At 34.8% G+C, this 12558-nt stretch overlaps 1 protein-coding gene across 2 annotated transcripts in view; it reads right to left on the reverse strand.

Annotated features, from left to right (window-relative positions):
• Positions 1–12558, reverse strand: part of VPS37A (VPS37A subunit of ESCRT-I) — a 38500-nt gene that overhangs the window by 644 nt on the left and 25298 nt on the right. For both annotated transcript variants that reach the window (XM_032618519.1, XM_032618520.1), the window contains exons 5-11: positions 11583–11808; positions 10057–10127; positions 7373–7500; positions 7234–7292; positions 7087–7155; positions 3298–3441; positions 1488–1568 (exon numbers count right to left, since the gene is read on the reverse strand). In XM_032618519.1, the coding sequence (XP_032474410.1) occupies positions 1488–1568; positions 3298–3441; positions 7087–7155; positions 7234–7292; positions 7373–7500; positions 10057–10127; positions 11583–11808 (778 nt within the window). The remainder of the gene's footprint in view (positions 1–1487; positions 1569–3297; positions 3442–7086; positions 7156–7233; positions 7293–7372; positions 7501–10056; positions 10128–11582; positions 11809–12558) is intronic.

Consider the following 12558-nt stretch of genomic DNA (forward strand, 5'->3'; position numbering starts at 1 on the left):
TGAAGATTTACCTATAAGAAGATAATCTATGAGGGAAAAGAGGTAGGGAAAGGATTCTAGCATGCTCATGTCAGTAAGCAATTACTCAGTGCGCATTTACTTCTCAACCTTGAGAAATGCATAGTTGATACTAAAAATCAACCCTTACCCTCAGGGATTAACAGGCTGATTTGTAAAATAAAACAATTCAACGTTGCTACTAATGTTAAGGAGAACTAGATTGAGAAAAGGGGCAGAGAGTTTGAATGGGGGTGAGAAATACCTGTCACTTCCCTCCCTGTAGCCTGATCCCTTTTAAGGGAACCTCCCATGCTCCCTTCTCAAAGTCTACTCCTTTAGCCCAGCAGAGCGGGCAGATGAACACAGGACACCAATCTCTAGGTCAGACTGCTGAGGTCAGGATGCACACTGTCTATGCAGGGCCAGTCTCTTTCCCTGAATTTGTGGTGAGACCCATGTCAGTCTCCACTGGCTGTTTGGACTGTCATGATATGATCAAGCCTGTGGGTAGCAAAGAAAGCTCTCTGAAGAGCAAGTGAGAAAGCACATGGGAGTGAGAGACAGAAAAGAAGAGAGATGCAAAAATGAAAAACAAGCAGTCGTGGGAAGGGTCTAAGAGGAGCTGCTTTGGTTACTGATGGCCTCATGTCGTGTTTTCACTCCCAGGTGACTGAGGTGTACTTTTCTGCATTTTGGCTCTGTTTCCCTGCGTTATCCAGTAACACAAGCTTTTAAAGTTGTTGAGGTGGGAGCTAGTCTTTGCCACCAGATCATTCCTAAAACAAGATAGATGGAGAGGAAAACAGAAGAGTGTCCTGAGATCAGGTGAGAGCATGAACAAAGATATGGTGGTAGAAAAAACAACATGACATGAGAGAACATAAGGGGAAAATGGAAAATTAAAATGGATGATCTAAAATATAAGCGAGAGAAATTTAGCATTTCTCATCCCTAGGGGTTCACTGCAGGTCCTGGAGCAGAGAACTGTTATCACAGAGTGGTATTTTAGGAAGATCATTCTGTCAGTGCTGAGCAGGAAGGAGAAACCCTAAAGTCAGAGGACTGGTCAGAAAGTTATTGGAATAATCCTGATGTGAGATGGAAAAGAGACAGAGCAGAAATTCATTTTAAAGGAAGAAATGACAAAAGAGACTACTGAGAAATATGTCAACTAATATGGTATACTCCCCACACCAGCTGAGAGAAAGGAACTAATTACAGTTTAAACTCTACATAAGTAGCTATCAAATACTGAAAAAAAATTCATTTAAGCCAATATCATACTGAGAAAATATGCAAACAATTTCTACTGGTTATATGCTTAGGTATAAAACATTATGCTTAATATATTCTACATGTTATATAGCACAATAGCTATAACGACAGTATTATGCTTAAAGCTGGCTGAACAAACACTAGTAAGAACACTTCATTAAAAATAGCCATGCAATAGCCTGAAGACTCAAACCTTCTAGAATACAATTTACCTATAGTGGAGCATGAAATTGGCTGTGCATTGCTATCACTTGTTGAAGTTTTTCTTCCTTGGCTCTTCTACAGTGGCAAATCTAGAAGACAAATTATTTAAAATACCAGTCACTTCTCCAGTAATCTTCCTACTACTAGCTAAATTTGACAGAATTCTAAGTAAGAATCTTTTAACTTGTTGACATTATTTAAACTGTGGATGTCTGAGGTAGAGCAGAATTTAAGAATCAAAAAGAAAAAAATTTTAATTTTGCTTGGAAGATAATCTTTGTAAACTTCCAGAATGTAAAACACACTCTGATCCTTTATACCAGTTCTCTGATTATACAATTTCAAATATCTGTGTTTTAAAAATATGAAAATAAATCCTATTGTTACCCAGGAAGCTTAACAAATAAAAACTTCAGGGCTTCCCTGGTGGCACTGTGGTTAAGAATCCGCCTACCAATGCAGGGGACACGGGTTTGAGCCCTGGTCCGGGAAGATCCCACATGCCGCAGAGCAACTAAGCCCGTGAATCACAACTACTGATCCTGAGCTCTAGAGCCCATGACCCACAACTACTGAAGTCTGCGTGCCTAGAGCCCGTGCTCCGCAACAAAGAGTAGCCCCACTCGCCACAACTAGAGAAAGCCTCCGCACAGCAACGAAGACCCAACGCAGCTAAAAATAAATCAATTAAAACAAAAACAAAAAAAACTTCAAGATACAGTTATACAGTACTGAAGAGAAATGGACCCAAAATCGACACTTCACTAATGCTATAACCATAGTCATTAATATCTCTGTACTTCAAATTTTCTCATGGAAAACAGGGATAATAAAATCTGCCACACTTTCCTTAACAGTTCATATATATATATATATGGCACATCTGTTTTATAACATTTATTAACAAGAGGTTGTTTTTAAACTGATGTTTCAGAGAAATTAGGTAAATATTTAGGACTCTATCAAAGGACAAGATACTGCTAAGCAGACTTAAAATTTTTTTCTTTAAATATAATGGAGGGCTTCCCCGGTGGCACAGTGGTTGAGAGTCTGACTGCGGATGCAGGGGACGTGGGTTCGTGCCCCGGTCTGGGAGGATCCCACATGCCGCGGAGCGGCTGGGCCCACGAGCCATGGCTGCTGAGCCTGCGCGTCTGGAGCCTGTGCTCCGCAACAGGAGAGGCCACAACAATGAGAGGCCCGCGCACCGAAAAAAAAAAAAAAAAAAAAAAAATATATATATATATATATATAAAATGGAAATACTAGAACAGAAATTATCCCCAGAATGTTCTCAGTAATATTAAAAACAAAAAAATTTTAAAAATCTGTATAGGGAATTCCCTGGTGGTGCGGCTGTTAGGACTCGGCACTTTCACAATAGTGGCCTGGGTTCAAACCCTGGTCAGTGAACTAAGATCCTGCAAGCCGTGCGGCACAGCCAAACAAACAAACTAACAAAGACACTATATAGGTTATTCTCTTTTTAAACAATTTGTGAAACAGGTTATTCAGGAGTATATTAGAACTATTAAGACTAGACTTAAGCTAATTTACTAGCTTTACTACAGAATGATACAGATACTATCATTTCTGAAACAGAACCATTATGTGATTTACCTGCTTGTGTACTCACAACAAGCAGGTTTAAAGTGATAGCAGGATGTTGCTATCATTCTCAATAGAGGCTCTTCAGTTTCCTCTCACGGCACTCAAAACTCCAGCTCAGTAATGTGCTAAGGTTTTTTTACTCATGAATATACATAAGTTATTTGATATTACGCTGTCACTTGTCCTCAACTGAAGAGTATTACATACTGTTCTCTTTTCCATGAAGCTACTGAGAAAATCATCTATATCAGTTTTTCCCTCCAAGAAATCTTCTGCAATATTATCAGAGTCTTCCTCAGCTTCATGTGCAGCTACTTTCAATCTTGCCTGTAGGGCACTTGCACTACAGCTCTGAAAAAGAAAATCAAGTATATTAGTTTCTAATGCTCAGAAAAACTCCTTAGAGGGAAGGAAAATGGAGTAGAGGTAGAGGTAGGGAGAAGCAATTCATTATGTGCCTTACAAAGCTGCTTTTTGAGGAAATCTGGTCCCATCTAAGTCCTCACCTTTTGGATATGAGATGGCTACCTAACACAATAGAAACCAATGCATTGCCTAGAAGCTATTGAGTGAGAGAAACTGGGCAGATCACTGTCCTCTCTTGGGAATTTAGGAATCAGATCATTGTGGTAGGCACCCTCTAAGATGATCCCCAATGATTCTCCTCTCCTGGTATTCCTGCTCTTGTATAATCCCCTCCCCTTGAGTGTGGTCTGGACCTAGTGACTTGCTTCTAATGAACAGAATATGGCAAAGGTGATGGAATTAAATTTAACCAAAGTGGTGAAGGACACCGAAAACTACAAAACATTGCTGAAAGAAATTAAAGAAGACATAAATAAGTAGAAAGACACCCTGTGTTCATGGATCAGAAGACTTAATACTGTTAAGACAATACTACCCAAAGTGATCTCCAGAGTCTATGTAATCCCTATCAAAATGTCAACAGCATTTTTTGCAGAAATAGAAAAATCCACCCTAAAATTCAGAGAATCTCAAGAGACCCCCAAATAGTCAAAACGATCTTGAAAAAGAAGAACAAAGTTGGAGGATTCATACTTATTGGTTTCAAAACTTAGTATAAAGCTACAGTAATCAAAACAGTATGGTACTGGCAATCAGAAGAGACATATAGAGCAATGAAATAACAAACACTCATACATATGGCCAAATATTTTCAAAAGTGTGCCAAGACCATTCAATTGGGAAAGGACAGTCTTGGACAACTATTGCTAGGAAAACTGGATATCCATGTTTAGAATTAAGTTGCACCCTTACCTTACCTCATACACAAAATTTAACTCAAAATGGATTAAAGATCTAAATGTAGGAACTAAAACTGTTTTTATTAATAGTCATCCTAGTGGGTGTGAGATGGTATCTCACTGTGATACATCACATACAGGTATATATAGAAATACACCATTTTTAATCACCTTTACCTACACTGGTTATCTATCCTTACAAGTCTCGCTCACACAATGTAATTTTCCTTATTAGTGTAAGGTTAAGCATCTTTTCAAATGTTTCCATTTACTTACTCATTAAATATTTATTGAGTACGTACCATGTGCCAAGCACTGGACCAAGGTATTGGGTATACAGGGGGAAAAAAACAGGACAGGTTCCTGCACTAATGGCACCAACAGTCTAGTGAAGTGGTTTCCATACTTTAGAGTATAGAAGAGTCATCATCTTCAGAGGTTCTGAGTGAGCACATCTATAGAGACAATCCTAGGAATCAAGGATTTTTTTAAACATTTCAAGAAGTCAGAATAATTGCTATATCAGAATGTTTATTGGACCTTCATATTTCTCCTTTTGTGAGTTTCCTGTTCTTCCCTTTGCCTGTATGTAAGGTTTCTTTATGGACCATTGGCATTAATATTTGTTATATCTGCTACAAATATTTGTCCCCTTTACTTCACTTTTGATTTTATGATCTTCAATGTATACAAAGTTTAAATTTATATATAGCTTAAATCATCAGTTTTTTATTTTATGCTTCTGCCTATTGTCATAATGCTTAGAAAGGATTTTCCCATCATAATCCTAAAAAAAAACTCTAGCAGATAGTTGTCTCTCATAATTTTATGGTTTCCACCTAAATACTTACTATATCTAGAGTAGTATTCTGTGTATGCTATAAGGATCTAACTTTTTTCTAAATGGACTGCCTTTATTAAATTCTCATTCTTTTCTAACCAATTACTCATATATATGTCTGTTTCTGAACTGCAGAATCTGTTCCATAGAACTATCTTTTGCTTCCTACAAGGCTACTCTACTGTTTTAAATAAAGAGTTTTTATAGTGTATGTTGATATTGGGAAAGGGTTTCTTTTTGCTCAAGCTCTTCTTGACTAGTTTAACCTGTTTAGTTTTTCAGAAGAACTTTAGAATAAATCTGTTTAAATTAAAAAAAATACTCTTGGGATTTTGATTGGAAGTATAGAAGATTTTTAAGTTATTTTGGGAAGAATGAAATCTTTATAATACTGTATCTTTCAGTCCATGAACATTCTGTTACTCTGTTTCTTCAAGTCTTCTTTTGTGTCATTCAGTAAAGTTTCCTAACTTACTTCATTGGGTTCAGTTCTAAATTTTTTACAGTTTTGTTTATATTGTAAATGAGTTTTTTTCTTCTACTTCATTTTGCACTGGTAGTTGCGAGATATCTAGAAGAAAACCTTCTCAATTTGCTAGGATTTTTACTTGTTTGGTTTTGGTTAACAACCGTTTCATCTTTTCTTTTACATTATACCTCTTTTCCTTTTCTTGTCTTCTTACAGTGGCCAGAACCTCCCAAGCAATGTTATATAGCAGTGATACTGGGGCATCACTGTCTCATTCCTAACATTAAAGGGATCCTGGAAATGTTGAGTCATTAGGTATGATGTTTGCTGTTGGTTTCCTTATTAAATTAAGGAATTAATTTTATCTTAGTTTACTAAGAGTTTGTCTAAGGAATGATGCTGATTATTGTGAATAGCTTCTTCAGCATCTACTAAGCTTTAATAAGCATCTACAGGTATCTTAGTTGACTCTGTCAGATTTTCCAGTTAAGTGAGGGAGGACTGCTTACATGTGACTCCTGACTCTGGTACTTTCTATTTACATGACCTCAGGGATGTTATTGAATATCCATGTGCCTCAGTTTCCTCATCTGCAAAATGGATAAACAGTAACATCTACCTCATAGGGTTTTGGGTGGAATGGGCAATATATGTAAATAGCTTAGTGCAATACAAAAGATACAACAATTGTACAATGTCAGCTACTATTATTTTATTCTAAAGAATGATCATCTGAAATCTATTATAAATTTATATTCTCCTTTACCATTTTTTTTTTGCTGTTGTCTTATTTCTATTTTATGTTTTACTAAATTGGCTTTACCTTCTAGAATTCCTGATTTTAAAGGAAACAGAATATTATGATTGGGTTACTGACATTTATTTTAATTTTTAAAATGATTTTTGCCCTTTTTATTTTTAAAGATTTGTTTTTTTAGGAACATGGGTTGAATTTTATGAAGTTTTTGATTTTTCACATATTTCTAGCATAAAATCTATTATTTGTGGTGAATTATACTTTTTATATATTATATTATATTTTTCAATTTGCTAACTTTTCATTTAAGATACTTGTATATAGGCTTACAAGTAGTCTAAAATTTAAATTTCTGTTCGTAGCTTTTATTAGAAGAGTTAAACTGCCTTTATAATAACTCTCCCAGAAGAGTTCTTTATGGGGCTTTTTATTTTTCTATTTTGGAACTAAATGCTCTTGCATGAGCACAACTGATTTACAATGGCTTATAACTGACAGCTGTTCATCTGCGTACCTTAGAGCTGTTTATCATGACTTATAAACAGATAAGATAAACTCAGATACCTAATAAGTGCTTTCTGGTAATAATGAATTTAAGAATGTGGCACATGCACATTAAGATGAAAAATTCTTATGGTAAAAGAAAAGAGCTAAACAATCTTACCTCGCTAAGTTCATGCTGCCTTTGCATCTTCTTTTCAAAAGTTGATTTCATTTGTGTAAGTAATTCATACTAAAAGAGAAAATTAAAATGCTATTTAATTCTATTTTAAAATTGTATGGATTTCTTAAAAAATGATAACTAACTCACCTTATCTAAAACAGTTTGCCTTTTGGCTTCCAAGCTGGGCTCCAAAAGGAGATTTTTTCCTGTAAGACAAATTTTTAGTTTATTGCTAGGTAAAGATCACATTTTTCTTAGGAAATTTAATAAGTAAGGAAAGACATACTTGCTAGCTCCTCAATACTTTTCATTAAGTCATCCTTGTCAGTAATAATTTGTTTTAGTTGAGGCAAAGTCAGAAACTGTTCTAGTAATACCTCCTCTTGGTCATTCATATCTGTAAGTTGTGATACACTAGAAACACAACAGAAAAAAATGTTAATGAATATCAGTCATCTAGTTTTTTCCATAATAAATATTCACCATTTTTCAGTTTTATTCAGCTGATAGAGTTCTAAATAATTTTTGACATATATATTTTTATATAGACACAGAAGAAGGCAAATTATAACCTTAAAAGCAAATAAAACATCAATCACAATAGAACAAAAAGTACTCTAAATACAGTACAGTGTCAAGTCACTACAGGACTATGAAGACGAGGGTTTATGAACAGCCCTAATAACCTACCAATTTTAACCTCTGAGTCTATTTACCTAATAGGTATGTGGCTGTCACAATAAATGATACATGTATATGTGTCTGTGTACATATAGTCATAAAAATGTTTTTAAAAAGCAATCGTGGAAGGCCAATCCCAGAACAAAAATCATATCCAGAGAGTGAAAGAGGGAACTGCATGGGTGGGATAGGGAGTGAGGGAAACCTTTCTGAACCTATCTTTCAGTTTTGACTACATATAGATCCATATAAATGCATTATATAATTAAAAAACAAAATTAAAAAAGAAAATGCAGTGTCTAAAATTCAAAGCAAATGGAAATAAATGAACCTGGTTTTTTTTCCTAAGTTATATAATCATCCAGAGAAATTTTACTGAAAAGACTTTAAAAAATAGTATTTGGCTGTACATCTCTGGTGTGCTATATCCTAAAGACAAAAGAAGTGTAAAAAACAAAACAAACAAAAACTTATCCTGCTTTCAATAATCACTACTGATATTGTTATTTTATTAGTATTGTTATTTTGAAAAAGAACAAGTGCCTTTCAGAGAAATGGCTGGCTTCAGGTCAGGGAAAAAAAAATGTTCATGTTGAGCCCATGACATCTTTGTTTTGCCAGAGTTTCCTATTGACGAAAGAAAGAACTGTTTAAGCAGCAAAAAGAATAATGTTTGAATGGACTGAAACACAAATTTCTTTTTTAATTTATGAGTTTATAATAACTCAAAAACAACCATAAAAAAACAACAAAAAAAACTCGCCTATCAGAACTTTTGCAGCTAGCTTATACATCAACTCATTATTCTCAAAATCAATAAATTAAGAGGAAAAAAATCAAGTATATATCTTGTCTTTCTGTATGAAGTATATTTCAATATAACTAAACTTTCCTTTTCTATGAAGGAAAGTCTTCATAGACTTCTGGCTAATTCTGGCAGTAGGAAATCACATTTGCAATCCTTAATGAAATAATGCACAGTCAGTGATTTCAACCTGTTTCAATCCTAATGTCACTAAAAAAAAGGCAACCAGACATCATTGCTGCCGTATGTGATGTAATAGGAAATATGCACTTACTATGATGTAAATATTCTTGCCAAAAGAACTAAACCTAAATTTTCCCCCCAGTTTTCTTGAGACATTGTCTAAGTTTAAGGTGTACAATGTAATAATTTGACAAAAAAAATTGAACCTACATCTAATCAAAACTCTGTATCTAGCCACCAGTAGAAGGAAATATGAGAAACAGAGGAACACCCTCAATGGAACCACAAGGATGCAATCAGGCAACAGGGTATGGGAAATTCTATAGGACAAATAACCAGTTTCTTACATAAATATTTAATAATATGTGTATAATTTACTATGTGTTTATATGTGTATGTATATATATTTGTATGTATATGTATGCATGCATATGTGTGTATATGTGTGTGTATATGTACATACATATTAATAAACGTGGGAGAAATGGTTCATGATTAAAAGAACTATAAAAGATAACAGTATTCAAATGCAATAGGTAGATATTATTTTGAACCCTGATTCAAATAAACTACCAACCAAAAGATTTAATTATTAAGACCCTGGGGAAATAAGATAATATCAAAGAATTAAAGAATGAGCATTCATATTGTGAGGTATGATGATGATGTGGATTGGGATTATGGCAAAGGAAAAGTCTTTACCTGGTGGAGAGATTTAGTGAAGAACTTATAGGTAAAAATAACAGAATATTTGGGATTTGGTTTAAAATAATCCTGACCTATACCCATACTTCCTGAAAAAAGCTGGAAGATGGCAAAGAGGTTCACCTTTTTGTATTTTTGACGTTTTCATAATAATGTTTTTAAAGGGAAGGAAGAAAGGAAAGGAGGAGGAGAATGCTCTATAACACGGCAACAATAACAGCCCCTACTTCACGGGTTGCTGCAAGCATTACTCCGTGTATGACTGCTTTAACGTGTACGTGCTGCGTGTAAACTTCCTTAATTATTAGCAGAGAATAACACATCACCATTTCCTACAAGTGACTGTAAAACACTGGATCAAATAAAGCTAAACCTTTTTAAACTAGGATTTCTCACAGACCAGTAACTCAATAAATATAACCTACAAGACATACGACTGATTCATAGAACTTTCCCACTAAGACAACCACAATATAGGAAGAGTGATGACTTAAAAGTTTTTTTTAACTTAATATGGATATGAAAATGATGATGTGGTTTCTATTTACAAATTAAATAGACAACAAACACCAATGTTACTCTCCTAGTTTTTTTACCTTAGTTCTGAGAGTTCTGGAAATACATCAGGGATATCAGGCATCTTGTAACCAAAACCATTTTGGCTTATCTAAAGAGAGTGTGAAATGGTGTTAAATTTCAGCCATCTTTTTGACTGCTCCTATTTGGTTATAAAAGTAATTTTTAATGTACTGCATCCCATAACTGTTTTCATTATCACACTTAATCTTTGCACTTTACATTGTCCTTACCCTCCCCTTCTTTCTTCACTGTTTTTTCAGTGTATCTTTATACATATAGGGTTACTTTTTTTTTTTAATGGGGATCACGTGAGTACCTGTGTTTAGCCCTTGGACAAGTACACGGTTGTAAAATAAATCTCCTAAGTGTATCTGTGACACATGTGGAGAATTATCTCTGGGTTTCATTGATGTATATGAATGTTTGTCTCAAAGTGAAAGGCATTAAGTATAGAAAAATTAGTAAGTTGGCAAAAATCTGAATAGTTACCTAAGTTCCATGAGAGAGTAGGGTAGATAAGGAATAGAGTATACATTGTTTGAATATAGATGACATTTTAAAATCAAGGACCCATGAAAAGTTCTCTTGTAATTTTATTTATACTAATTATAATTTGTTCATAATATTCATTAATACAATGATGAAAGGTTTTGGAAAAATGAAGTCTACTTGGGTCTATATTCTAAATTATTACAAACACTAAAATTAGTAAAGTTGATAATATTTTTTTAATATTTGAGTATTACTATGGGTGATATTCACTAAGGGTTAAAAATGAAGGTTTTAAAATCCCTTTAATATGTTTAATGCACAGTCTGTCCCTCAGTAACATCCCACATGGCAGCAGATACCAGCTTAACCTAAGAACACACAATTTTTTACACCAATGAGACACTGGATTAAAAGTCCTCAGTATGCTAGAGCAGACCCTCCATAAGCTGATACATGCTTCTCCTATACGATCCTTCTCATATCTTTGCCTGTGTCCTATATGACAACCAGAGGGCTCTGTAACAGGCAGCTTCACAAATATGCCATCTGGTTTATGCTCCCAAATCTTTGTCAATGCTGTTGTCTCTTCACAGAATTGCCTTATGTGACCCCTTATCATCCTGGCAAATTCATTACCATCTATCAAAATTTGGCCCCAAGTGTAAATCCATTCATTCATCTGTCTCATTTTCAATGAGCACCTACTATATGCATCAGGCATGCTTTGAGGCACCAAGGATAAAGTGGTTTAAGGAAAAGAATTGCATCTTTTATAAAGTTATCTTTCTAGCTCTACAATGGTCCCTGGGAGCACTGACTATTCCCTTAACTGTGTCTTTGCCATAGCTCTAGACTATCTCTTCTACTTACAATTATTTAATTATCTGCTGGTTACCTCTTTGAAATTGTTACTTAAGTTGAAAATGTGATTTAATCTTTTCATCTTTTATCTTTTTATCTTTTGTGCCATGGTGGCTGGCACACTGGAGGGATATAATTAATGTATGTTGACTGAATATTTCAAGGGTACAAACTACTATCTGATACCAACCGGTGCTGAAGTGTCTGTTGTGGGAACAGGCAGTGGCAGATTTGAAAGGACACCAAATGAAGGAGCAGCAGGTTTGGCTGCTGTATGACTTGTCGCTGAAGAAGAAACAGTGTCAGCAACAGATAAAGAACTGACAGTCCTCGTAGCTTCTTGTGGGGGATATGGAGGAAGAAATGGAAAACCCGGAGAAGCACAAGGAGGCGTCCCACCCGCTTTACTGTACAGGCTAAAGAGAAAGAGACGAAAAACATGAGGTTAGATTTTAGCGGTAAGTTTGTAAAAGTATTCCTAAATTGTTCTAAATAACAGTGGTTATGCAGTACAGATGGCAGGTGCCATTAGTCATTATAATTATATAAGTGAATCAGGTATCATATAAATTGATAAAATATGAACACCCCTCAAGAGAAAATTTTCGTTTCTTTCCATGAAAAAGAAAAATGTTTTAGAAAATATACAATTCAACTGGTCACACTGGAAGTGAACAGAATGCTCAAAACTCAAATATGGCCTTTCTGTTGGCATCAATGTGTATCTTCATAGAAGAAATGGAGAACATTTAAGTCCAGGAAATGTATTCAAGTGTAGCTTGAATAAATTCGTAGCTTTCATTATATCTGGCAAAATCTGACTGCAAGTCAAGACTGCTTTTCTGGAAAATTTCAAAGAAAAATTAAATATATAGATGAGCTGCTAAAAATGTTAAAACATAAAAAAGATGCATATAAAAACTATGTATATATTAGAAAAAGCGGCACAGCAGTATGTACTCAAGATATAATCAGAAAATAATTTATTTTTGCAAGGTAATAAATACTGGGTTCTGGATCAAATGGTGACATAGGAAGATCCTGAATTCACCTTCTCCCACAGAAATACTGAATCAACAGCTACACAGGGAACAACTTCCTCTGAAAAAAACCCTAAAAACTAGCTGAGCAGCTCCTACACATTGGGCAAACAAGAAGAAAATGAC

This window comes from Phocoena sinus, chromosome 21 (genome assembly GCF_008692025.1).
Source record: "Phocoena sinus isolate mPhoSin1 chromosome 21, mPhoSin1.pri, whole genome shotgun sequence".
NCBI classification, from domain to species: Eukaryota; Metazoa; Chordata; class Mammalia; order Artiodactyla; family Phocoenidae; genus Phocoena; species Phocoena sinus.